General features: G+C 43.0%; 1 protein-coding gene across 2 annotated transcripts in view; it reads right to left on the bottom strand.

Moving 5' to 3' along the window:
- Positions 1-25,873, bottom strand: part of MYRFL (myelin regulatory factor like) — a 689,165-nt gene that overhangs the window by 64,176 nt on the left and 599,116 nt on the right. For both annotated transcript variants that reach the window (XR_011202270.1, XM_069228327.1), the window contains exons 17-19: positions 19,711-19,782; positions 19,556-19,617; positions 19,302-19,451 (exon numbers count right to left, since the gene is read on the bottom strand). Coding sequence is in view for 1 of the 2 variants with exons in the window: in XM_069228327.1 (XP_069084428.1) it covers positions 19,302-19,451; positions 19,556-19,617; positions 19,711-19,782 (284 nt within the window). In the remaining variant the exon portion in view is untranslated. The remainder of the gene's footprint in view (positions 1-19,301; positions 19,452-19,555; positions 19,618-19,710; positions 19,783-25,873) is intronic.

Genomic DNA, 25,873 nt, shown 5'->3' with positions numbered 1-25,873 from the left:
AACCCTCCACTAATAATGGAAGGGACTGCCAGAATCCCACCTGGGAGTGCACGGATGTTATGGTCACCATCATAGAGAGCAGTGTCTGAAAGATAAATTTGGATGCCCAAATCCTAGAAACTGTGGGGTTGCCAGGGCAGACGAATACTGTTTAGTGTGGATGCTGGATCCGAATGGGAAGAGGGAGCATTTGGTCCAATTGACCCTCAATCCCGACAGGGCCGCAAATGTAGCCGAAGTGGAAGCTATGGTGTCCGGTATCACTGCGACGTCTCTGAGATGTAACAAAAGGTTATTGGCATACAAGGATACCAAATGTAATGCATCCCCCAGTGTGACTCCCCAGTTCTGACCACTAGCATGGAGCACCAGTGGAAGCGGCTCGATAGCTGGCGAAAATAGTAGGGGGAGAAGATGTGTGCCTCTAGCAGTTGTTATGGGTTCAGAGATTAGGGCACCAGTTTTTATTTTTGCCAGTGGGAGGGTGTAAAGGAGTTTAACCATACGGATAAATCTGGGCTCACAAAAATTATTATCATGTTAGAATATATAAGATTCAGAGTTGTAGGATGCTCTATGCAGGACATGCTCCCCAATTAATCTTGGGAGCTACCCAGAGTTCTCTTCTTCTTTTTTGTATAATTTATGCAACACTCTAAGCCTGAAAGAGAAAAGTATATTAGCAAACAAATTTGTCTCCTTACAGTGCGCTCACGACAGCTGTTGCCAGCGTCAGGGGCGGACCTCCCCCTGTACATATAAGTTTACAAGAGTTATAATGCTGCACTCCAGAATATTTATTCACAATACTTATTTATGGTCAAGCAAACATCACAGACCACCACCGACGTGTTTCAACTAAAAAGTCTTGATCACGGTAAGTGAGTGCATCTTCTATGTTGTTACTTTATACTGTCCCATAGCAAGCTTATAAGGAGCATTCTGGGACCCATACTCACCAATCCTTAACTATTAACAAGAAAACACAATAACTGAACTATGATGCAACATTTCTTACATCAGAAGGAGTTTGAGCCACTTCTGCATGCAACCATTATTTCAGTAATTATTCTGTTGTTTATCAACTGAATGGCTCTTCACGAGAACAAGATGTCCTGCATTCAATATAACACATTGTTTCACACTCGCCCACATAGCTTTGGGAATTCTAAACATTTTGTGCCAGTCACGAATGTTGTTGAATGTATCACACTAAACAAATAGGATTGTATCCAAACATTCCTGTCCAATTATCTGTGGACCGTGGAGTTATGGGAATTGTAGTTGATATGATATTTTCAGTTAATGTGCCTATATAAAATTGATAAGTGGCAAAATGCAATGCACTTGTTAGAAGCCCATGTAAACTACAAGCCATATTTGCATATTGCTTTGTGGTTCTTGCTGGTAAGTGAATACTTAATGATCTAGCTGCTCATTCATAACTAGACCATATCTCTTACCTCCACAATGCCCTACTTATACAACTTTTTATTTAAGTTTATCCTGGCAGGCTGTAAAAACTTGTCCCCCTTCTATTTCCTTGTCAAGGTATGATATCCCTGGGACCTTAATATCTATGTGAACAGTGGAGGGTAAAGTATGCATGTCCTTTCTTGTTAAATATCCCTCCAATAACAATTGATACATACATACCATAGTTGTAAAGTATGAAGATATAACCTCCCTGTCTCAAATAAAGATTTATGTTTCTATATTCCGGGTATCAGAGGGGGTGGGGGTGAGTAACTGGTTATCTTCACGCACAGTCTGGTTCACTGTACGTACTCCATTGTCTCACTATCACCCAAACATAATTCCAAAGTTATCTATCGCTCTCTATGTTATCACCTTTGGCAGCCAACTACAGAAAGCCACTTCAAACCAGATGCATGTATCACAACATTATCAACTCAATCTATTAAATCCAAAACATATTCTACAGATGACTGTTCATTTCTTCGTTCCCATTAGGTTCATGTGGTATTTTAGTTTTGAGCCATATTATGAATCAAGACTCTAAACGTCTCATTTTCAAAAGTCTATCACCACCTCTCTCATTTTTTCTTCTGATGGCTATTCCATAGTATCGCACGTGTCGCCAATCAGCTCCAGAATGGTTCTGAAAATATTCCATTATTTGTTTTCTCAGTGTTCCCTACATATCTCATCCTGCAGACATTCAATGATGTGTACCACATAGGGAGTCTCACATGTTATTCTTTCCTTGATGGCAATTATATTGCCTTAAATTCCCTCATGTTGGACCCTATCCAACATGCCTTGTTATTTATTACAGCAAACAAATCCTCTAGACCTTTCTTGCAGCCAATTAGATTATTTAGTTGACTCAAAATGGCTGTTCACCAGGTAATCTTTCAATGACGGTACTTTCCTATATGTGACATCAGGTCTCGCTCCTGATAAATGACCGATGTCTGGATCTTTCTTGATTAGATTCCAATATCTTTTCAAAGTATCCAAGATCAGGTGACTTTCTTTGCAATATGTAAAGGTGAGTCTAACAGTAGTTTGTTCATCATCTTCACTGAGCTCCTGTTTCGGTTTCATAATCAATGTCTGAAGCCCGTGTCAACACTTTAGCCCTTTCTTCCCCTTGTTAATATTTCTGTAACTGTAGCCTCTCCTAAGAAATATTTGTTTGGTGTCATCAAATTTGGCTTCCATCTCATCAATGTTGGAACAATTCCTCTTCATTCTTAATAATTCCCCATACGGGATACTTCTCTTAAGTGATCTCAGATGGAGGTTTGACCAAGAGTAGTTTGTATCTTATTGTCTTTAATATAGTCTGCAATGTCCAGGAATTCATTGCTACTTTGACTTCACTCTGCCCTACTCCACTCTACAGCACTCCACTTTACAGTATTCTATTCTACACCACTCCAAGCCATTCCACTCTACGACACTCCAGTCCACTCTATGTCACTCCACGCCACTCTACTCTATGCCACTCCACTCTATGCTATTCCACTCTACACTACTCTGCTCTATGCCATTCAACTGTACAGCACTCTACACAACTCCACTCTATGGTATTCCAGTCTACGACACACCATTCTATGGCATTCCATTCTACAGCACTCCACTCTACGCTATTCCATTCTATGCCATTCCTGTCTATGCTATTCCACTCTACGCCACTCCACTGTATGCTATTCCGTTCTACGACTCTCCACTTTATGGCACTTCACTATATGTCACTCCAATCTATTATTTTCCAGTATATGCCATTCTACTCTATGTCGCTTTACACCACTCCACTCTACACTATTCCACTCTAAGATGTCCACACTACGCCACCGTACTGTAAGCCTCTCCACTCTGCTCCAGTCCGTGCTATGCTATTCCACTCTACACCATTTGACTCAATGCCACTCCACGCTATTCCACTCTACCCCACTGCACTCTCCTCCACTACACTTAATGAAATTGTTATCAACTGTACTCTACACCCACTTAAAGACACTCCACTCTATGATTTGAAACACTTTTTATTAAAAAATAAAGCGAGTGAAGCGCAAAGAAGAAACCAAATGTTAAAGCTTAGTTATTGTTCCTTCTGTTCAAAGCTAACTTAAACTACACAAACATTAGAGTTTCTAAAGGTATAGTTATACCTCACATTTTAAATTTACGCACTACCTTCAAATTCTTATATTTGCACACTTCTGTACACAGTATTGTCAGCTCACAAATCACACTACATTAACTATAACTCGCTCCTTTAACATACACAGCTTCTACCCTCCCATATTACATCACGTATAAGAATGTTAAATGATAGCATTGCTAACAAGACTCATGATATGTCTAATAAAATCATTTATGCAAACACTGTAGCACGGCGAGTTATTGTTAATGTAGTATGGCTAGCAAGTTTACAATACTGTGTAAGGAGGTGCGCAAATTTGAAGGTGGTACATAAATTATACATTTAAGGTAGAACTATAACTTCAGAAGTTCTGATGTTTGTATAGTTTAAGTTTGGTTTGTACAGAAAGAATAAATAACGTTTTCTAACTATAACTAAGCTTTAACTTTTGTTTTTTTTATTAATATGTGTGTGTGTATAACTTATAAGTGCACAATAACAGCCCATTTCTCATTGCACTTTCATTATCCTTGCTTTGTAATTTGTAACAATATGCTATCACCCTACTCTTTGAGGTTTCAGTATTTAAGTACTATGAATAAACCAATGTTGATGCAACTAAACCCAGAAGTGTGTGACATTGTGATTTTGTTTTATTTTTGAGTCATAGTTATGGAACAGCAATGTATCTGTCATTTTTACCACAGGTTGTGATGATGTGCCACTCCACCAATGTCTACAATTTTTCTGATTGCCATTACATCAACCATTAACAATAGTGGTTTCAACAGTTATTCCTTGTGTTACTTAGCACAAGACAAGCCCATAGCCTATGGTCTCTTGGTTTATGTTGCAAATTGCATAACCAGCCTTGCTTTACACCTATTAGTTTATTTTAGTAACCTTCTGTTCCACAACATGCCAACTGAATACATCAGAGGCTGTAATGAGTGGTAGTACCATGCAGTGTTATTGTGTTAAGAGTGCTATTGTTTGTGCACAGTTTGTGCATGTTTAGTTATGGCATTCACCTTTTCATCTTACTAAAATTATATGTAAAATAGACTTCGTTATAGGGTCTGATATTGTGTCATTCACATTTTCCTTATGCCCACTACAGCATAGAACATGGGGCAATGGCTCATCTCACTTCAGCCATTGGCTAACTGTACTATGAGTGACAGCTTTCTACCCTTTCACATGGAGCACATCCACACACAAATGAGTTCTCTTAAATGTCAGGGACTACTATGGCAAGGTGTGTTTTTGAGACCAGAAAATATTTTCTGGTTTTAATCGATTCGTATCTTAGAATGATGTGTGCCCGACAGCTTCCTCACGAACAAACGTGTGCAAAAACCATGGCAAGAGAAAGCAAGTATTGACAAAACTGAAAGCCTTTTGAATGAAGCCAGGCCTATCGGGTTTGACAATTTTAAAATATAATTTCTTCATAGACACCACTACAAGGGGACATATCTTGAGCCTGCACTTACACTGGACACAACTTCGTGCCCTTTTTATGCAATAGCGTTTTCTAAGGTTCATGCATTTAATTATTTCTTTAAATTAGTGGTGTACACAGCATAGTTCGGAAACTAAAAGGAAACCACTACTTACTATTTCCGAGCTGTGCTGTCTGCAGCACTAACAGTAATTCGGAGAAATGTCTGCAGATTCGAAAGTGCAGTTGCATAAAATGAGAGGCACAGCTATGCCCTGCGTAAACACAAGCGCTCACGATAAGGTCTCATATCGCATGTTTGGTCTGCACATTTATATATTCATTAAGGTCATGGGTCAGAGACCGACGCAGCCAGGTACGAGCACTTATATTGCAGAGGTATGTATACATGCAAATGATGTGAAAAGACAGCTGATGCCTCTTATCCAGGACAAAGAAGAGTGCAAGAGATCTGAAGCGAGCGGCCGGTAGCAGCACGCAGGGGCCTAGAGTGCCTCACCCAAAAATAATACTTTTTTGTTTTTGTTTACAATGCGCTTTCAAAAGGACCGCACAAGAAACGAATTATTGCAAAATGTGAACATTTTTACATAATAAAAACTGGCACACCAATTTTACGAAAACACCTCTGCTTGGATTCAAACATGTAATGACAACAAGCCAAGGCAAAAGAACAACAGACAGGCTGCTGCCTCTACTTATTTCAAATTGGTGACAACACTACTGTCTATGTGAAGACACAGCTGCTGCTTGCCATCTAGGCGACAAAGGATGGCAGTTTGAAGCGACCACCCAGTAACGTGCTTGTCGGTAACCAGACCTCACATCAAAAAGCACAAATACATTGGCAAAGGCAAAGATAGTAAACAAAAACTAAAAAAAAAAAAGAAATAGCCATTATCCCTGCAGGCAAGCCCTGCCACTCAAGTGCACTACATTGTAGAGGATTATGCACATGTGTACAAGAAAAATGCTGTCACTCCTGGTTGAGAGAAACCAGTGACTCAAGTGCTTTGACCCATTGCCCCATGCTGGATTCTGTAGTGGGTGGAATTAAAAGGTGAATGACAACTGAACAGAACAATGGAGAAGACAGCTGACCGAAAGCCCCTTGATGTATTTATATACTTATTCACTAAAAAAACAAAAGGTTAAAGTAACGTGGAATTTAGGTGAATATGTCAGTGACAACATTAACGTTATGAGCTAAAAAAAACACAGAAATTCACCAACTATATACGATGACTATAATACGAGCCCCCACCATTCACTGCTTTTGACCTCACATATTACATCACTCAGGACATGTTCTATGACATCATTCACTGATGACATCTCAACTGACATCTCTGATGACATCACCAATGACCTAATCCAAGCTTTGTTTTCACACATTGCTCTATAAAGTAGCATAGCATTAGAAGCCTGAAAGTAAGTACACAATAGCTCAGAATAATTTGAAGCATAATTAATACCACCACAGATACAACTAGCTTGGATTTAGTAACCATGGTTTATGTACAATATTGACCCTATACTACACACCCCATGGGTAGCCTAGTTCACGTAAACAATTAACCACAGAAATATGGGAAACCCTTATTGCACACAGAGAAAGCCAAGTACCGCAAGACTCACAACATATCTTCCAAAATGAATAACCTACAAAGGACAGCCTCTATCTGCATCACACGTCTCACAGTCACCAAACCTACACTGAGAAACGAAGTTGATATGCGTATAAGTGGGTACTTTAAACAATGTTTATTCTATAGAGAGAGTTTAATCTGTACTATGCTGTTTGCAGACAGTGAAACTCTTATAAGAAATACACCAAAGAGTATTAAGAAGTATCTACTAAGAACAATATACACTCTATGCAAAACTTGTCCAAAGAGACACCATTTGCTTGAAATAACCATGGTCTGAAGGTACTAAAGGTCATACTACCTGCGGTCCTCATACTGTGCTGAAAACTTTACAGATATTTCATCTTCGAACACTAACCAAGCACAAGCAGATAGGTTAGTACCTGGTGCACACAATCTTCTACGTTATGTAGAAATTGTCATGCTGATACGATTCTAATAACTAAGGGCTGCTTACAATTCATAGGATCGACTATGTAGGATTGTTGCCCTGTTAGAAACGTGTTCTATTGAGCCTAAAGAGGTGTGTGGAACATACTAGACAGAACTCAACTGTCATCTGCACACAGAGTTACTCTTCAATACAAAGATTTATAACATGTACACATTTATGATGCATTAGAAGCATGTCTATTTTGTAAACACACCCAGTAATTGGACATAGGCTATACAACATTAGGTAGAAAAGTAATATGGTAGCTACCCGCCACTGTGTAAACTATAAAACAAACTAGCACACTCATTGGATGATGTCATCGATGATGTTATTTGAGATGTCAAATTATGTCATAGAACATGTCATGAGAGATGTAATATGTGCGGTCATAAGCACTGCATGGGGGGGGACGTAATTTATAGTTACCTCTGCTAACTATGACTGGTGAATTTATGTGTTTTTCTTAGTTCATAACATTAATGTTGTCACTGACATAGTCACTTAACTATAACACTTGTGACTGTGTTGAATCTGGATTTGCAGTTGGCCTTAACTTGCGCCTAGATACTGTTCAACTGCAACAAGATGTCTTCACTTGGTGCTTAATTTGTTTTGGTGCCATTTTCCCATTCAAACTTCAAAAATTCATAACTCCAATTTCTCTTATTGGGTTTTTGGTCTTTTCTTGTGAGTTTATTTATTAAGATTTACTCTTCTTTTCTGAATTGGTTTAGGACTTTTGACATGTGTTTACACTTTATTACTGTTTTGTTATTGCATAAATACTTGCACATGGTCTCTATGTAAGCCTTTCTTTTCGGTGTCGTGGCTACTAGGTGGTTGAGCTCTTTTTAACTTAGTGACAATATGGGATCACTCTGACAAGGGTTGTGCTTATTTCTTGAGGTGGGTACTCACCCCCTTCAATTATTACCCACACTTCCTACATTAGTGACAGCGGTGGGATCCAGGATTTGTTTTTTAAGTACTACCCAGTGATTTAAGTTAAAATACGAAATTCATTTTGTAATCCGACACCAAAAACAATTTTTAGTTTTTCAAATTGACTTTGATTTTTAATTGTCCATTTTTCAATTTTTCCTAAATTTCATTCCTTTTTTGCATCTGTGATCTGAGAGGATGGGAGGGGATCTAAGCAACACTGAAAGCCTCAGCATGGCAGAGCTGAGACAGAGCTGTGTAAGGAGAAAGGGCTGAAGCTGGCAAAGGGGTTCAAAAAAGAAGTATCAGATAGCCCTCAGAGCATGGGAGGAAGTCCACCTGCTACAGTCTACCTTAAGGAGTAAGAGGATGTTGGGGCATAGGATGAAGAAGGGGAGAAAGAGACGGGTGGCCCTGCAATGGACCCAGTGCGCTTGGAGGACATGCCCATTGGACCAAGGTCATCTACCTTGTCCGGAGCAGAGAGCATTGAGTTCTCTTGCACCTTAACCAAATAAGAGCTGGGGAACAGATAGACTGAGATAGTGTTGAGGCTGAAACTGGCTATCCTAATCTTTGAAGAAAAGAAGGCAGCAGCAGAACTGGCACTGGAAGTAAAAAGGTTAATCTTGGACTGGGAAGAAAACATGACCCTTCGTCCCCATGTGATAAGCCACAAAGAAGTTGACTGATAAGAAAGAAGATCTTTGAGTCCAGTCATGATGGTGACATTGAAGTGCCTAGGAGAGATAAGAGTCTAAATCCCCAAAGACCTGGTTCCTAGTTACATGGTGGGGGAATTACCTAGATACGTTGTTCATAGCATTTGAGGTGGCCCTACATATGCATAGAGTCCCAGAGGAGGACTAGGATGTTAGCACGTGGAAGCACTTGCCAACTGCTGAAAGGAATACCCTGTTGGCCCGAGAGGTAGCGAACCAGATTAGATATGCCCCCATTAAGGAAACCCTTATCACAATTTTTGATCCAACCCCTGATAAATATTGCCTCAAGGGCAGGAACAGACAGAAGCAGTCACACCAGTCATCGGTTGATTTTGTAGACTCATCAAGGATGGGGCTAGATGGGTGGGTGAAGGACAGCAAAGTGAATGATTATGATGGGCTTTATAATATGACAATGAAGATCACAAACTAAGTAATTATTTTGCAGAATTATGCCAGCACCTAGTTGACTACAAGCTAACTGTACCCAGAGACCTTAGGAAAGAGGCTGACCTCTGGATCAGCACCACAGTATCCAGGAAAGTACCCGAGGGGACACAAGAAAGGTGGGTCAGTTCCCCTCAACAGAACGATGGGGGAAGAGGCTAAGCCAAAAGGAGTTCTCTAACGGCTCCTAAAAGAGTTTATAGGGGAGGAAGTCCCAGTCACCCCTGACCACAAAAAGGGTGGTTTCTCTGGGAAGAAACTCCAGGTGCTCTACCACCCCAATGCTTTAAATGTTACCAGTCATGGCACAAGAAAGGAGATGCCTGTCTTAGAAATAAGCAACCCACTGTTAGTGGGCCTACCCCAGGTAGTGCCAGTGTAGTGCTAAGGGAGGAATTTGCCAAAGTTAGCTTGGGGGTTAGTGCAGAGGTTACCAGGGGTACCTGGGTAACACAGAGATGGTTCTGAGTGATTGCAAGTGGTTAGACGTATTGCACACATTTCTCCTATCATCTTTTGTGTATTATTTGTAACACACTGAGGGGCATATTTATACTCCGTTTGCGCCGAATTTGCGTCGTTTTTTTCGACGCAAAACTAACTCCATATTTATACTTTGGCGTTAGACGCGTCTAGCGCCAAAGTTCATGGAGTTAGCGTCATTTTTTTGCGTGAACACCTTCCTTGCGTTAATGATATGCAAGGTAGGCGTTCCCGTCTTAAAAAATGACTGCGATGCATATGCGTCTGTTGGACCTGGCTTTTTGACAGGGACATCCCCAAACTTTTTGCCTCCTTCCTCCTATTTTTTCTGACCTGTTGTTGTTGGCTTGTAACCTCTGGGCACTTTACCACTGCTAACCAGTGCTAAAGTGCATATGCTCTCTGGGTAAATTGTACTACTGATTGGTTTATCCATGATTGACTATTTAATTTACTTGTAAGTCCCTGGTAGAGTGCACTACATGTGCCTAGGGCAGGTAGATTAAATGCTACTAGTGGGCCTGCAGCACTGGTTGTGCCACCCACCTCAGTAGCCCCTTAACCCTGTCTCAGGCCTGCCATTGCAAGGCCTGTGTGTGCAGTTTCACTGCCACTTCGACTTGGCATTTAAAAGTACTTGCCAAGCCTAGAACTCCCCTTTTACTACATATAAGTCATCCCTAATGTGTGCCCTAGGTAACCCCTAGAGCAGGGTGCGGTGTAGGTAAAAGGCAGGACATGTACCTGTGTAGTTATATGTCCTGGTAGTGTGAAACTCCTAAATTCGTTTTTACACTACTGTGAGGCCTGCCCCTTTCATAGGCTAACATTGGGGCTGCCCTCATACACTGTTGAAGTGGCAGCTGCTGATCTGAAAGGAGCAGGAAGGTCATATTTAGTATGGCCAGAATGGTAATACAAAATCCTGCTGACTGGTGAAGTCGGATTTAATATTACTATTCTAGAAATGCCACTTTTAGAAAGTGAGCATTTCTTTGCACTAAAATCTTGTTGTGCCCTTCAATCCACGTCTGGCTAGGTTTAGTTGACAGCTCCTTGTGCATTCACTCAGACACACCCCAAACACAGGGTACTCAGCCTCACTTGCATACATCTGCATTTTGAATGGGTCTTCCTGGGCTGGGAGGGTGGAGGGCCTGCCCTCACACAAAGGACTGCCACACCCCCTACTGGGACTCTGGCAGACAGGATTGAGCTGAAAGGGAACTTGGTGCATTTCTTAGAGACTCTTTGAAGTCACCCCCACTTCAAAGGCACAACTTAGTATAAAACAGGGCCTCTGCCCTACCTCAAGAGACACTTGCTGGAGAAGAAACCTGAACCAGAAACTACATCCTGCCAAGAAGAACTGCCTGGCTGCTCAAAGGACTCACCTGTCTGCTTTTCTACAAAGGACTCCTGCCTTGCTGTTGGCCTGCTACCTTGCTGAACTCTTGCCTGGCTGTAAAAGTGCTCTCCAAGGGCTTGGATAGAGCTTGCCTCCTGTTCCCTGAAGTCTCAGGACCAAAAAGACTTCACTCTTCCTCTTGGACGCTCCGTGCGCCGAACTTTTCGACGCACAGCTTGTTCCGCGGCAAGAAAAACGCCGCACACCGACGTTGATCAACGCGACGCCTTCGGGACGACCGAAACTTTGACGCGTGGCCTCGCAAGGACAACGCCGCCCGACTTCCCGGGAGAAATCGACGCGACGCCTGCCGTGAGATCAAAACTTTGACGCACGGCCTCGCAAGGACAACGCCGCCCGACTCCGCAGGGGAAATCGACGCGACGCCTGCCGTGAGCTCAAAACTTTGACGCACGGCCTCGCAAGGACAACGCCGCCCGACTCCGCAGGAGAAATCGACGCGACGCCTGCCGTGAGATCGAAACTTCGACGCGCAGCCCCGCAGAACGACGCGCAGCCGGAAAACAAGCAGGAAAATCCACGCACAGACCCGGGACATCTGGTAATCCCAGCGACCCACAGAAAGAGACTGTCCGCGCGCCGGAAAACGACGCCCGACTTCCCCTCGTGGAAAATAACGACGCAAGTCCGTGTGTGCTGGGGAGAAATCGACGCACACACCCTTTTTCCACGCACCTCTTCCTTTGTGGCCCTCTGAGGAGATTTTCCACCAGAAACCAGGTACTTTGTGTTTGAAAGAGACTCTGTTTACTTTCTAAAGACTTAAGACACTTTATATCACTTTTCAGTGATATCTTTACAAATTCATATTGCAACTTTGATCGTTTTGACCTGAAGATACCCAGATAAATATTATATATTTTTCTAAATACTGTGTGGTGTATTTTTGTGGTGTTATGCTATGGTGTTGTATGATTTATTGCACAAATGCTTTACACATTGCCTTCTAAGTTAAGCCTGACTGCTCGTGCCAAGCTACCGGAGGGTGAGCACAGGCTGATTTTGGATTGTGTGTGACTTACCCTGACTAGAGTGAGGGTTCTTGCTTGGACAGAGGGCAACCTAACTGCCAACCAAAAACCCCATTTCTAACAGCGTTGTATTTATACTCCCGGGCAAAAATGACGCCCGGGAGTGGGCGGGACTAAAAAACCCGCATTTGTGCCGGATTTTAGCACCTGGGTCAGGGCAGGCGTTAAGGGATCTGTGGGCTCAGAATGAGCCCAGAGGTGCCCTCCCCTGCCCCCAGGGACACCCCCTGCCACCCTTGCCCACCCCAGGAGGACACCCAAGGATGGAGGGACCCACCCCAGGGACATTAAGGTAAGTCCAGGTAAGTATTTTTTTTTTTTTTTTTGTGGCATAGGGGGGCCTGATTTGTGCCCCCCTACATGCCACTATGCCCAATGACCATGCCCAGGGGACAGAAGTCCCCTGGGCATGGCCATTGGGCAATGGGCATGACTCCTGTCTTTGCTAAGACAGGAGTCATTTCAATGGGGGATGGGCGTCGTAAAAAAATGGCGCAAATCGGGTTGTGGCGATTTTTTTGCCTCAGCCTGACTTGCACCATTTCTGGACGCCCATACGCCATTTTCCCCCTACGCCGGCGCTGCCTGGTGTACGTTGTTTTTTTTAACGCACACCAGACAGCGCCGGCGGCTAACGCCGGGTAACGTCATTCAATAAATACGGCGCCCGCATGGCGCTTCAGAATGGCGTTAGCCGGCGCTAATTTTTTTGCCGCAAAACTGCGTTGGCGCAGTTTTGCGTCAAAAAGTATAAATATGTGCCTGAGTTGGTCACTCTGCCACTGGAGCCAAATTGCCAACTGACAAGTCCCAATCAGGGCAAAACTAGTTTTGTCTTGCTTGTGTTCCAGGTCATGGAGGACCTGGCCTGGCTGTTCAGGCAGGACTGATCCAGTTGGAGCAGGGTCAAGACTCATTTGCAAATGGCTGGGTCCAAATTGAGCTGGCATAATGGATGAAAGAACAATGAGATGGAATGCTACCCTGAGTGATTGTTAATGGTTAGAACTATTGTAAGCATTCCTCCCATCACCTTTTGTGTGTTTTATGTAACACCTTTAGTGGCCAAGAGTATGTCCAGATGTGGGACTCTTGCTCAGTGTGCCACTGCAGCCAAGCTGCACCCGAATGATGAGCCCCAATCAGGGCAAAACCAGTCTTGAGTTGCTTGTGTTCTGGGTCAGGGAGGACCTAATCTGGGAAGTTAGAGTTGGACTGTTCCTATTGGAGAAGGGTCAAGATAGAATTGCATATAGCTGGCTCCAAACTGAGGTGGCATAGTGAGCATATGATCTATGGGTTGGAATGCTACCCGAGAAATTGTGTTTAGACTTACTGCAAGCATTCTACCATCACCTTTTGTGTGTGGTATGAAAATCAGCGCAAAAAGGAAAAAATACACCAAAAGGTCATAATGTCCACTGGACTCTGATTGCAGCTTTCTCATCTCAAGTGGCCAGCCCTGAGTGGATGTGATTGGATTCAAGATAGTGGTTGTGCCATGTCATGTTTTCCACCGTCATACTTATTAATCTATTTTGAGTCAATAAAGTAAGCAGGCTCTATCTGGGTTGTGCTCCAAGCACCTCACTCTGATGAGCACTGGTCATTGAGTAGAAAAGTCCTCTGAATGAAAAAGGGAGGTTAAGTGAGACCAATTATCTAGTACTGGCTGTCGGATTGGTTATAGTGATTTGGCCTACTAAAGATTTTCATCTTCACATTATTTCTTGAGCAGGTGGCCACCCTATACATTGAGCAGACTACAGCCTGCCTCCACCTCCAGGCCTCCACCATCCCATTGGTGAGCTGTCTTCCACATCCTTATGTATACGGTAGTCTGGTTGGAAACCTTTTGCAAAAAGTGCTTTCCAATCTCAGGAGGGGTCCTTTCGGTGAAAATGTCATGCCGGCCAGCCTAGCACCATGTCATGCTGACTGGAATTATTTCTTTTTCATTCTCTGACAAAAAACAGGGTTATTTTTTCAAATTAAACATGTATCTGGCACAAAGGGAGTTTTTCCCTGACCTCTAAGGAAAGTTTTCACTTTTCTTGTTCAGTACTGCCATGATACATATGGTGGTTGTCAACTAGGAAAAAGATTATTAGAAGACCTGTCCTCATTTAAGACAGCACTTTGTATTGCCGTGTGGTGGATAGGCAACTGTTTAAAGCTTTCTGAAGGCAGAACTAGCTGAGGCAACTCAGAGGTCTCCCCATTTCTAAAGGAGGTGGAGAAACTGCAGAATCGGAAGTTGGGAAACCCACTTTGGTGGTGTGCCCCACATTAGCCAATCTCGAAATGCCCTCCTTACTTACTTTTTTGCACTTGAAAAGATCCAGAGGTACAAAGATAAACAGCTCCAGTATGTACTTTTTAGGTCTAAGCTTACCAGACAACACAGCTGTCTGGTTTGCTAAAGACTTCTTGGGAATGCCTCCTGCCCATTGCTTACCATTGGCTTTATGTTTTATAACACACAGTTGCTTGCTTTCTTTTTGTTTTATTTGTTTTAGGCATTTCAGTTTCAGTTAGTTCCTCCTGTGGAGCATTGGCTGTTCAGCAGCGCTCCTTGTATTCTTCCGTGACTGCTCGCTTTCTGTAAACAGGCCTTTAAATTTTGTTTTTGTCACATTTGCTGTGTATTCAAAAACAGAGCTCAGAAGTCTGTCTTCTAGGGAGCTTTGTATTTACTTTTCCTTCTCTGACCTCAAATTGAGAGGTTTTATGTAGCAATCTTGCTGGCTACAAGAGTTGTGAAAGGAAAGGGTATTTTCTAGCACACAACAAAATGTAAATGTCTGTAAACACACTTTGTAAAAAGCACAAATGAAGCACATTGTTTTTGTAATTCTGAAAGTGTGGTGAAAACAAATATTTTAATACGGTCAAAACCAGTCAATACACTAGGTGATGGCATTTTCACACATTATCGTTTGTGGGCTGTCTAGTTTTATCAGTAAAACTGTATGTCTGTGCAAATGTAATGGCCATTTCAATTGAAATTATGTTGTTTGTTCTGGCAGCGCACTACCACACAATTCATACTCCAAATTACACCACTCCACTCTGCAACACTTTACAAAACTCTACTCCACTTCACTCTACAACAGTCTACTCCACTCTATGCCACCCTACGTCCCTCCACTCCCCTCTACTCTGGATCGCTCTACAACACTCTGCATCCTTCTACAACACTCCACTCCACACCATGCACTCCATGACCCTCCACTCTATGACAGACCACTCCACACACCTCCACAACACTCTATGCCACGCCATGACACTCTAGATCATGCCACTCCATGACACACAACTTCATGGCTCTCCACTCTAAGACACACCACTCTATGACACGCCACTCCACTCTATGACCTGCCACTCAACTCTGTGTCACTCCACAGCACACCACTCTCTCTACAACATGGAATTCTACTTTATGATATGCCACTCCACTGTACACCCTCTATGCCGCTCTACCCTATGACACTCTACTCTCTATGACATGCTAATCACCACTTTACTCCACTATACAGTATTCCATTACACTCCAGCACTGCACTTTACACCACTCCACTCTATGACCCTCCACCCTATGACAATCTTTTCCATTATATGCCACCTTACGATATTCTAAGCAATTCCCTCTTTACTCCATGACACACTACACTACTCTAGTCTACTCTACTCCACTGCTCTACTCTACCACACTCTATGCCACTCTACTCTATGACACTTTATGCCACTCCACTCTACAACACTCTACTCCACTTTATGCAATTCCACTCTAGTGCACTCTACAAACTCAACTGCACTCTATGCTACTCCATTCTATGCCACTCCACTCTACGACAATCTGCTCCACCCTATGCCGCTCTACTCTATGGCACTGTTCAATCAATCAATCAATCAAAAAATTTATTAAGTGCACTACTCACTGAAAGGGTCTCAAAGCGTTGTGGGGGGCAGGTAGGGAGGATGCTGTTTACTGCTCAAAAAGCCATGTCTTGAGATGCTATCTGAAAGTCAGGAGGTCCTGGGTCTTACGTAGGTTGGTGGGGAGGGAGTTCCAGGTCTTGGAGGCGAGGTAGGAGAAGGATCTGCCACCGGAGGTGGTGCGTTGGATGCGGGGGACTGTGGCGAGGTCAGCGGAGCGGAGAAGTCGAGTAGGTGTGTGGAAGTTCACTCGTTCGTTGAGGTAGGCTGGTCCGGTGTTGAGGAGGTATTTGTGAGCGTGGATAAGGACTTTGAAGATGATCCTTTTGCTGATGGGCAGCCAGTGAAGGGATCTGAGATGAGCGGAGATGTGTTTGTGGCGTGGGAGGTTGAGGATGAGACGTGCAGCTGCGTTCTGGATTCGCTGGAGTTTTTGCTGGAGCTTGGCTGTGGTACCAGCGTAGAGGACATTTCCGTAGTCTAATCTGCTGCTGATGAGTGCATGGGTGACAGTTTTTCTGGTTTCCATGGGAATCCATTTGAAGGTCTTCCGTAGCATGCGAAGGGTGTTGAAACAGGAGGATGATATGGTGTTAATTTGTTGGGCCATGGAGAGAGATGAGTCTAATATGATGTCGAGGTTGAGTGCATGGGTGGAGGGTGTTGGGGGTGGTCCTAGGGCGGTGGGCCACCAGGAGTCATCCCATACTGTCTTGTTGGGGCCGAAGATGATGATTTCTGTTTTGTTGGACTTGAGTTTGAGGTGGCTTGCTGTCATCCATTTGGCGATGTCGAGGAGTCCGGCGTGAAGGTTTGTCTTGGAAGGGTTCCTGGTTTGTCGTGGAAGGGTTCCTGGTGAGGGAGATGATAAGCTGGGTGTCGTCTGCGTACAAGATCATGGTGATTCTGTGGGGGCGGAGGATGTTGGCGAGCGGGGCCATGTAAGTGTTGAAGAGGATAGGGCTGAGGGAGGATTCTTGAGGGACCCCGCAGATGATCTTGGCTGCTGGAGACTGGAAGGGAGGGAGGCGGACCTTCTGGGTTCTTTCGGCAAGGAAGGAGGTGAGCCAGTCCAGGGCCTTGTGCCGGATTCCTGTGTCAAAAAGGCGTGCCCGGAGGATTTGGTGGCATACAGTGTCGAAAGCTGCGGAGAGGTCCAGGAGGATGTTCACAACTCCCTCTATGCCACTCTACTTTATTCCACTCTACACCACTCTACTTTACTCCACTCTATGCCATTCCACAACACTCTACTTTCAGGTTGAGCCACTCCACCCCATGACACTCTATGCCACTCCACTCTACGACCCTTTACTTCACTCCACTCTACACCAATCCACTCTATGCACCCTCACTATACACCCCTCAACTCTATACCTTTCCATTCTACTCCTTTCTACAACACTCTACTCCCTCCATGACACTATACTCCACTCTGTTCCACTCCACTCTGTGACACTCTACTCCACTCAATGCCACTCTACTCGACAATATACACCACTATACAACACTAGTCCACTGTACATAACTCCCTCTATCCTATCATACTTTATTCCACTTTACAACACTATGCCCTTCAACTCAACACCCTTACACTGTGCTCAACTCTACTCCTTCCACAACACTCAACGCCACTCCACAACGCTGCACTCCACACCACTCTATGCCACTCCAAGACACTCCACCTCACTCTACTTAACTCTACACCTATCCACCACACTCTATGCCATTCCACTACACCCTACTCCACTCTATGCCACTCCACTCTGTGATACTCCACTCCACAACACTCTCATTTACACCACTTTTAGGCATGCTGAACAGCAGCCATACTAGTGTACAACATGGCTAAAACACATAGGCAAAGCCAATAGCTCTTGCATAGGTGAGAGCTATTGGCTATGCCAATGTTTGTTTAAAATTGAGAACAGAGAGAAGGTTGGTGTTGGCTGAGTGCAATGTTCTTTGAGGAAGATAATATTTAAATTTATGCAGGAGAAAGGGCGGACCAACCTGATAGAAGGCCTTTGGGCTATGCAGAGAGATTTGAACTGAACTCTGTTCGCTAAAAGAAACCAGTGCTGACAATCCAAGGCAGCTGATGAACATGAATAAGACAGCAGAGATATGGGTTTTCTCTTTAAGTGTTCTGGGCGTGATAGAGGTGTGTCTACATAAATATTTGCTTAATGTTGTGATTTATTGCTAAATGAGTTTCTTCACCTAAAATCCAATGTCATCTAAAACCGTATTTCCTTGTTACTTGCCAGCCTGATTAAGCCATAAATAAGCTACCTAAGGTAAAAAGTGTTTTATAAAATCGTATGTAATACCTCTGATTACTAATCTGGACTTGTATCATACATCAGGCCTGAGGTCTAAACATTTACCAAAGCCCAGTGGGAAAATATTAGTTACTATTCCCTAAAAATTTGTTGACATGGGGCATTCAAATTCATTCCATTCCCGGGTTCCTCATGAGTGAATGAATGAAAATGGTGATTAATGACTGTGGATGGTTGGTGGCGCTATGCCACATAAAGCATCAAGGCAAACAATGTTGTGTGTGAGTGTTTGTGTATACAGTAGTGCATCATTATGCAAGGTCAACCGGTTCCCGTAGGTAATCCAAAACAGCACCCTATATATCAACAAGGTAGGAAAATATTTCCCTTTACCTAAAATCAGAGTGCTTTTGACAACTAGGTGAAGAGGTAACCAGAAAGAAGCGCGAAATACACAGAATGAGGCTTAAAAATAAAGTGATAATCAACAGACTAAAGGGCAGCAGGTAAATACTGTAAGTACCAACAATGATTAAAGCATTTAGTGAGAGTGTAAAAAGGCAAATGTTGAATAGAAAGAAAACTAGTCTTACTTTGAAAGCAAACAAGACAACAGGTGACAAAATTGGTCACTGTACAAAGAAAGCAATGCGGGAAAAAGACATAGGAATATAGACAATACAGACTATTCTAGAGATGGTCAATTTAAGAATCAGAAGCAAGCAGAATACAATAGCATATGTAAAATAAAAAATTTGAAATTAAAAAGATTACTAGGCTGAAAAAAGTAAGTTAAAATTCCGTCTAAGTAAAGTAGCGTATCAGAGATTTCGAACCTTGTATAAATTACTTACGTTCTTCCTTAATATTGAGACCGTTTACTGATCTTTTTTTTGGCAGAACAGGGCAGCAATATATTTGAGTACAGGGCAACATATCACAGAAATGTATTTCCATTGCCCTTACGACTGATGTTGTGGTAGTCAAGGAAGGCTTGCTGAAGGCTGAGAAGAAAGAGAAGATATATAAGTAGTGTTAAATGGCAATAATTACATACATGGAGTTCATACTAATTCAAAGTATGTTAGTTAAAACCTTTGTCACCCACCTGGTGAAGTCGGCGTGTGTAGAACAAGTGTGGTTGGAACTGTGGTACTTGTACTGTTGGTACTATTAAATAACAAATGGATGAATTAATCAGAGCGAACCACTTGGCACTGCAGCATTAGTTGCTAACAGAAGGAAGGACAATGAAGGACTTACACATAGGAGGATTCCAGCTCAGTCATTTCCTCTTGTAGGTACAGAAGGTAAAGGGTTGAAATGGTCACAGCACTGTAAAACACAAAACTGTTTAGAAGACTAGTGGATCTATAGAATATCTACAATTTTTGGTTACCCTTTGCAGGTAATGCTACACAGAATATACTACTGCTTTGGTTCTACTACTACTGATACTACTACTACTAGTAATAGTACTACTACTACTAACAATATTAATGATCTGCATTATGGTGAACCCGTTGGCAAATTATGACGGTTGTGTCAAAGTATGATTCTGTGAGTGGTGTGGGGGTCTTGGCACATGGTGTTGGTTGTGTGTACATTTGATGTTGATTGTGTTGGCATGTTATGTTGTGCTGCTGTGTCATGTGGCCTGTACAGCAAAAGGATGGTGGGTGTGGAAAAACAGGTAAAAGGAAGGGTACAATAATTTTCAGGTTTTCTGGTGCGGTCTGAATAGATACGTTTTTAGAGTCTTTCAGAAACCTAGAAAGTTTAAATAAAACCCGAGTTCTTCTGGAAGGTGATACCACTTTCTGGGAGCTTACAAAGTGAAGGGATAGCTGAACGTTTCTGATGTTTTGGGCAGTGGAATTTCTAGTAGAAGACTGCATTTGGCACCGACGTTTCTATATTTTTGAAGAACAGTGGATCGCACAGATCTCATTCAAAATACAGTTATGTATACACAGCAGCAAAATTACTGTAAACTGTATGATACAGGAAAAAGCATTACAACAGGCTCACAGTAGCCTGCATGCATGTCAATAACGGGTTGGCAACCAGTTTGTTTGTATTATTTATCAACAATGTTGTGGCCCCTTGGTCTCAGCAGGACATAAATATAGCCAGAGGACACATACTGGAGCCCAGAGTGAAAGTGTTATTTCTCTGTCCTACCCTGGTGTGGAGAGTGCCTCTCAAGGAGGTGGGCAAAGCGAGGTGCAGGGCCTTGCCTGCAAGATCTACTATATTTAAGATATTTCTCACCATAAGTTGAAACCAATGGAGTGGTCTTAAAATTGGTGTAACATTGTCTTTCTTTTTTCTTCCTGTCGTAAGGCTTTCATAGGTGCCAGAGAAGCTTTGGAGAGCCCGGCTATGATAGCATTGCCACCATAACGGTGTGGCAAAACTAGAACTTGTATCACTGCTCTAAAGTTTGCAAGGGTTAATAGGCTTGAGTTTTTTGAGTTGAAATGAGGCAACATTGTAACTTTTTGGTATGTGAGGTATCATAATTATTTTCTGACCAATGGTGAATGAGTGATTTTTTTGATGGAACAAATGTGGGAAAGATTCCTAGACACGAACGTTGTACAAGCCATGTTTGTACTAGAGGAGGACGTTCTCTCAAATAGAGGAGCAGGAGCTCTGTTTTCCTTGGTTTAGCTTAAGGGAGAAGGCATTTGTGCAGTCTGTTAGTTGGTTCAGTAAAATAATAAGGTTTGATGTTTGAGTGGATGGACATTTTCAAGTTTGGTTTCAACTACATATTCATGCATGTTGATGCACTTTTCCTGGGTCATTGTGTCCAATGGTTCCATGTATAGGTTCAATAAGTAAGAAGACAATGTTGGTCAGTTGGTCAAGCAACATTCTTAGCAGTATAGTAGACAATCTGAAATAATTGGAAGACAGAGAAAAGCAGAGAACCATTTCAGCACTTGCCCTTCACCTATTTTGTTGCAGAGAATGGTGAGAACCTCTTCATGGTCTATAATGTTGAATGCAGCAGAAGGAGGAGGAAACAACTCTTCTCATTCAAGACTGAGAATGGTATCTAGTGGCATAACAATTGCAGTTTTAGTGCTACATTTTATTTGGAACCTGAACTTATAGGAACTTAGAAGATTGATTCTAGTTATCTGTCACAGGAGGTGGAAATAGACTGTTTTTTCGATGATTTTACCCAAGTCAGTTTGAAGACCAATTTGAGGTTTTGGAAGTCCAGAAAGTGAAGGCTGGGTTTCTTAACCTCTTAGCTGCTGGTCCTTCCCCCCCCCCCCCCAGTGCTGAGCCCTTTTTTGGCTATTTGGGGTAGTTTGCGCTTAGGCCTTCATAACTTTTTGTCCACATAAGCTATCCACGCCAAATTTGCGTCCTTTTTTTCCAACATCCTAGGGATTCTAATGCTACCCAGAGTTTGTGCTTTCCCCTGGAGGAGATCAAGAAATTAGCCAAAATACAGTGAAACTTTCGTTTTTTCCAAAAAAATGGGAAAAAGGGCTGCCGAAGAAGGCTTGCGGTTTTTTCCCTGAAAATGCCATCAACAAAGGGTTTCTGGTGCTGAAATCACCATCTTCCCACCTTTCAGGAACAGGCAGACTTGAATCAGAAAACCACATTTTTCAACACAAATTTGGCATTTTACTGGGACATTCCCCATTTTTACTATTTTTGGTGCTTTCAGCCTCCTTCCAGTTAGTGACAGGAATGGGTGTGAAACCAATGCTGGATCCCGGAAAGCTAAACATTTCTGAAAACTAGACAAAACATTTGTGTAGATCCTACAAGGTTTTCCTACAGAAAATAACAGCTGAAATAAAAACATATTGAAATTGAGCTGAAAACAACAGCCATTTTTCTTTATGTTTTACTCTGTAACTTTTTCCTGCGATGTCAGATTTTTTAAAGCAATATACCGTTTTGTCTGCTGGACTCTTCTAGTTGCGGGATATAAAGGGCTTGTAGGTTCATCAAGAACCCTAGGTACCCAGAGCCAATAAATGAGCTGCACCCTGCAGTTGGTTTTCATTCTATACTGGGTATACAGCAATTCATTTGCTGAAATATGAAGAGTGAAAAATAGGTATCAAGAAAACCTTTGCATTTCCAAAATGGGCTCAAGATAAGGTTTTGAGGAGCAGTGGTTATTTGCACATCTCTGAATTCCGGGGTGCCCATACTAGCATGTGAATTGCAGGGCATTTCTCAAATAGACGTCTTTTTTACACACTCTCGTATATTTGGAAGGAAAAAATGTAGAGAAAGATAAGGGGCAATAACACTTGTTTTGCTATTCTGTGTTCCCCCAAGTATCCCGATAAAAATGATACCTCACTTGTGTGGGTAGGCCTAGCGCCCGCGACAGGAAATGCCCCAAAACACAACGTGGACACATCCCATTTTTTTGACAGAAAACAGAGCTGTTTTTTTCAAAGTGCCTAGCTGTGGATTTTGGCCTCTAGCTCAGCCGGCACCTAGGGAAACCTACCAGCCCTGTGCATTTTTGAAAACTAGAGACCTAGGGCAATCCAAGATGGGGTGACTTGTGGGGCTCTGACCAGGTTCTGTTACCCAGAATCCTTTGCAAACCTCAAAATGTGGCTAAACAAACACGTTTTCCTCTCATTTCGGTGACAGAAAGTTCTGGAATCTGAGCCACAAATTTCCTTCCACCCAGCGTTCGCCTGCGTCTCCCGATAAAAATGATACCTCACTTGTGTGGGTAGGCCTAGCGCCCGCGACAGGAAATGCCCCAAAACACAACGTGGACACATCACATTTTTTGGCAGAAAACAGAGCTGTTTTTTGCAAAGTGCCTACCTGTAGATTTTGGCCTCTAGCTCAGCCGGCACATAGGGAAACCTACCAAATCTGTGCATTTTTGAAAACTAGAGACCTAGGGGAATCCAAGATGGGGTGACTTGTGGGGCTCTGACCAGGTTCTGTTACCCAGAATCCTTTGCAAACCTCAAAACGTGGCTAAAAAAACATGTTTTCCTCACATTTCAGTGACAGAAAGTTCTGAAATCTTAGAGGAGCCACAAATTTACTTCCACCCAGCGTTCCCCCAAGTCTCCCGATAAAAATAATACCTCACTTGTGTGGGTAGCCCTAGCGCCCGCGACAGGAAAAGCCCCAAAACACAACGTGGACACATCCCATTTTTTGTACAGAAAACAGAGCTGTTTTTTGCAAAGTGCCTACCTGAAGATTTTGGCCTCTAGATCAGTCGGCACCTAGGGAAACCTACCAAACCTGTGCATTTTTGAAAACTAGAGACCTACGGGAATCCAAGATGAGGTGACTTGTGGGGCTCTGACCAGGTTCTGTTACCCAGAATCCTTTGCAAACCTCAAAATGTGGCTAAAATAACAAATTTTCCTCACATTTTGGTGACAAAAAGTTCTGGAATCTGAGAGGAGCCACAAATTTCCTTCCACCTAGCGTTCCCCCAAGTCTCCCGATAAAAATGATACCTCACTTGTGTGGGTAGGCCTAGTGCCCGCGACAGGAAGTGCCCCAAAACACAACGTGGGCACATCAAATTTTTTCATAGAAAACAGTGCCTACCTGTGGATTTTGGGCTCTAGCTCAGCCAGCACCTGGGGAAACCTAGCAAACCAGCGCATTTTTGAAAACTAGAAACCCAGGGGAATCCAAGATGGGGTGACTTGTGGGGCTCTGACCAGGTTCTGTTACCCAGAATCCTTTGCAAACATCAAAGTTTGGCCAAAAAAACACTTTTCCCTCTCATTTCGGTGACAGAAAGTTCTGGAATCTGAGAGGAGCCACAAATTTCCTTCCACCCAGCATTCCCCAAGTCTCCCGATAAAAACGGTACCTCACTTGTGTGGGTAGGCCTATCCGTGACAGGAATAGATCACACAACGGTCAATGTTGGTCCTTACATGAGGCAGCTGTTGACCCTGGGGTGATCCATTCCTGACGCAGGCACTAGGTGTAGGCACTCAAGTGGGGTAGTGTTTTTATCAGAACAGGTGAGGAGTCACTGGGTGGTAGGAATTTTGTGGATCCCAGCATATTCCTGTAGTTTGTGTGACAGAAATGCGAGAAAAATAGAGTTTTTATTCAACATTTCAGCTTTGCAGGGTATTCTGGGTAAGAAAACTTTGGGGAATCCACACAAGTCACACCTCTGTGGACTCCCCCGAATGTCTAGTTTCCAGAAATGTTTGGGTTTAGTGTGTTTCTCTATATGGCCGCCGAACCCAGGACCAAAAACAAAGGTGCCTGCCTTACAAAACCAGTTTGTTTTGCCATAGATAATTTTGATGACTCCACAATATGATTTGGGCGGTGGAATTTGGGGCTGAACTAAATTGGGGAGCTCCCAAGAGAGCACTCTCTCTCTCAGCTTGCCGCCGCATTCACCTGCTCTCTGGGTTGGGCTAACCCACTATTACCCAGTTGCACAAACTGCTTGCGAAGGGACAGCAGGACTGTCCTTATCACCTCCCTCATAATGTACTGGAAGAGGAGTTATCGAATGGGACTCCGACGACTGAAAAATCACTCCCAGAGTCTGCGCCATTGTCCTATCCCTCAGATGCTGTCTCAGTATCTGATGTCTCAGTCTCTGATCCTATGTCAGAGCTGTCCTCTATAACCCGAGTGCCGGCAGCAGTCATCCATCAAGATGCCATCTCTGCTATTGGCTAAACTGTTGCTCTAAAACACTAGCCTACGTAGACAGTCACAAAATCGATGGCGTGTGTGAGGTACATGCAACAGTAGACGCCACCTTACCTGCGCTTCTTCCCTCAATCAGCACGTTCTTTCAAGACACTCAAAAAACACCTTGTCACATACCATTCGTCACAGTCTTTAGCACCTCCTGAGCCCAGTCCAACAATCATTATTGGTGCTCCCACTCCCTCCTTCTCGAATTTCCTCATTACCACCCAGCAAAAGTGCCCTTCATCTCTCCATAGCCGCCCTCCACCCCGCACATACATTTCATTGGTATTATAGCGCAGGTAATGGCTGACTTTACTAATGTACTCAGCTATTTACATAAAATACAGATTTGCTCTTTGCAGTAGGCATAAAAACCTTCTGCGCTTCTTTATGGCACTAAAACTGCCGCTAGACAAGTCTGACCCTTTTGTAGCAGAAACATAGTCACAATACTTACTTGACTTTTTTATTGCTGCCTAAAAGCTACAGTTGAAAAGCGTCAGTTGAAGTATGTGCATTGCTTTGAAGACGCAAGCTGCAACTGCAAGACAACTGGCGGCAAATCTATATACTGTATATATATGTATATATATATATATACATATATATATATATATCACTTTTATATGTGGGTCTGGTTTTCCTGGGGGCCGATCGCAGCCCCCAGGGAAACCAAACACATATTGACAAAAGTGATATATATATAATATATATA

This window comes from Pleurodeles waltl, chromosome 4_1 (assembly GCF_031143425.1).
Source record: "Pleurodeles waltl isolate 20211129_DDA chromosome 4_1, aPleWal1.hap1.20221129, whole genome shotgun sequence".
Classification (NCBI taxonomy): domain Eukaryota; kingdom Metazoa; phylum Chordata; class Amphibia; order Caudata; family Salamandridae; genus Pleurodeles; species Pleurodeles waltl.
This window is presented reverse-complemented; position numbering and strand designations above follow the sequence as displayed.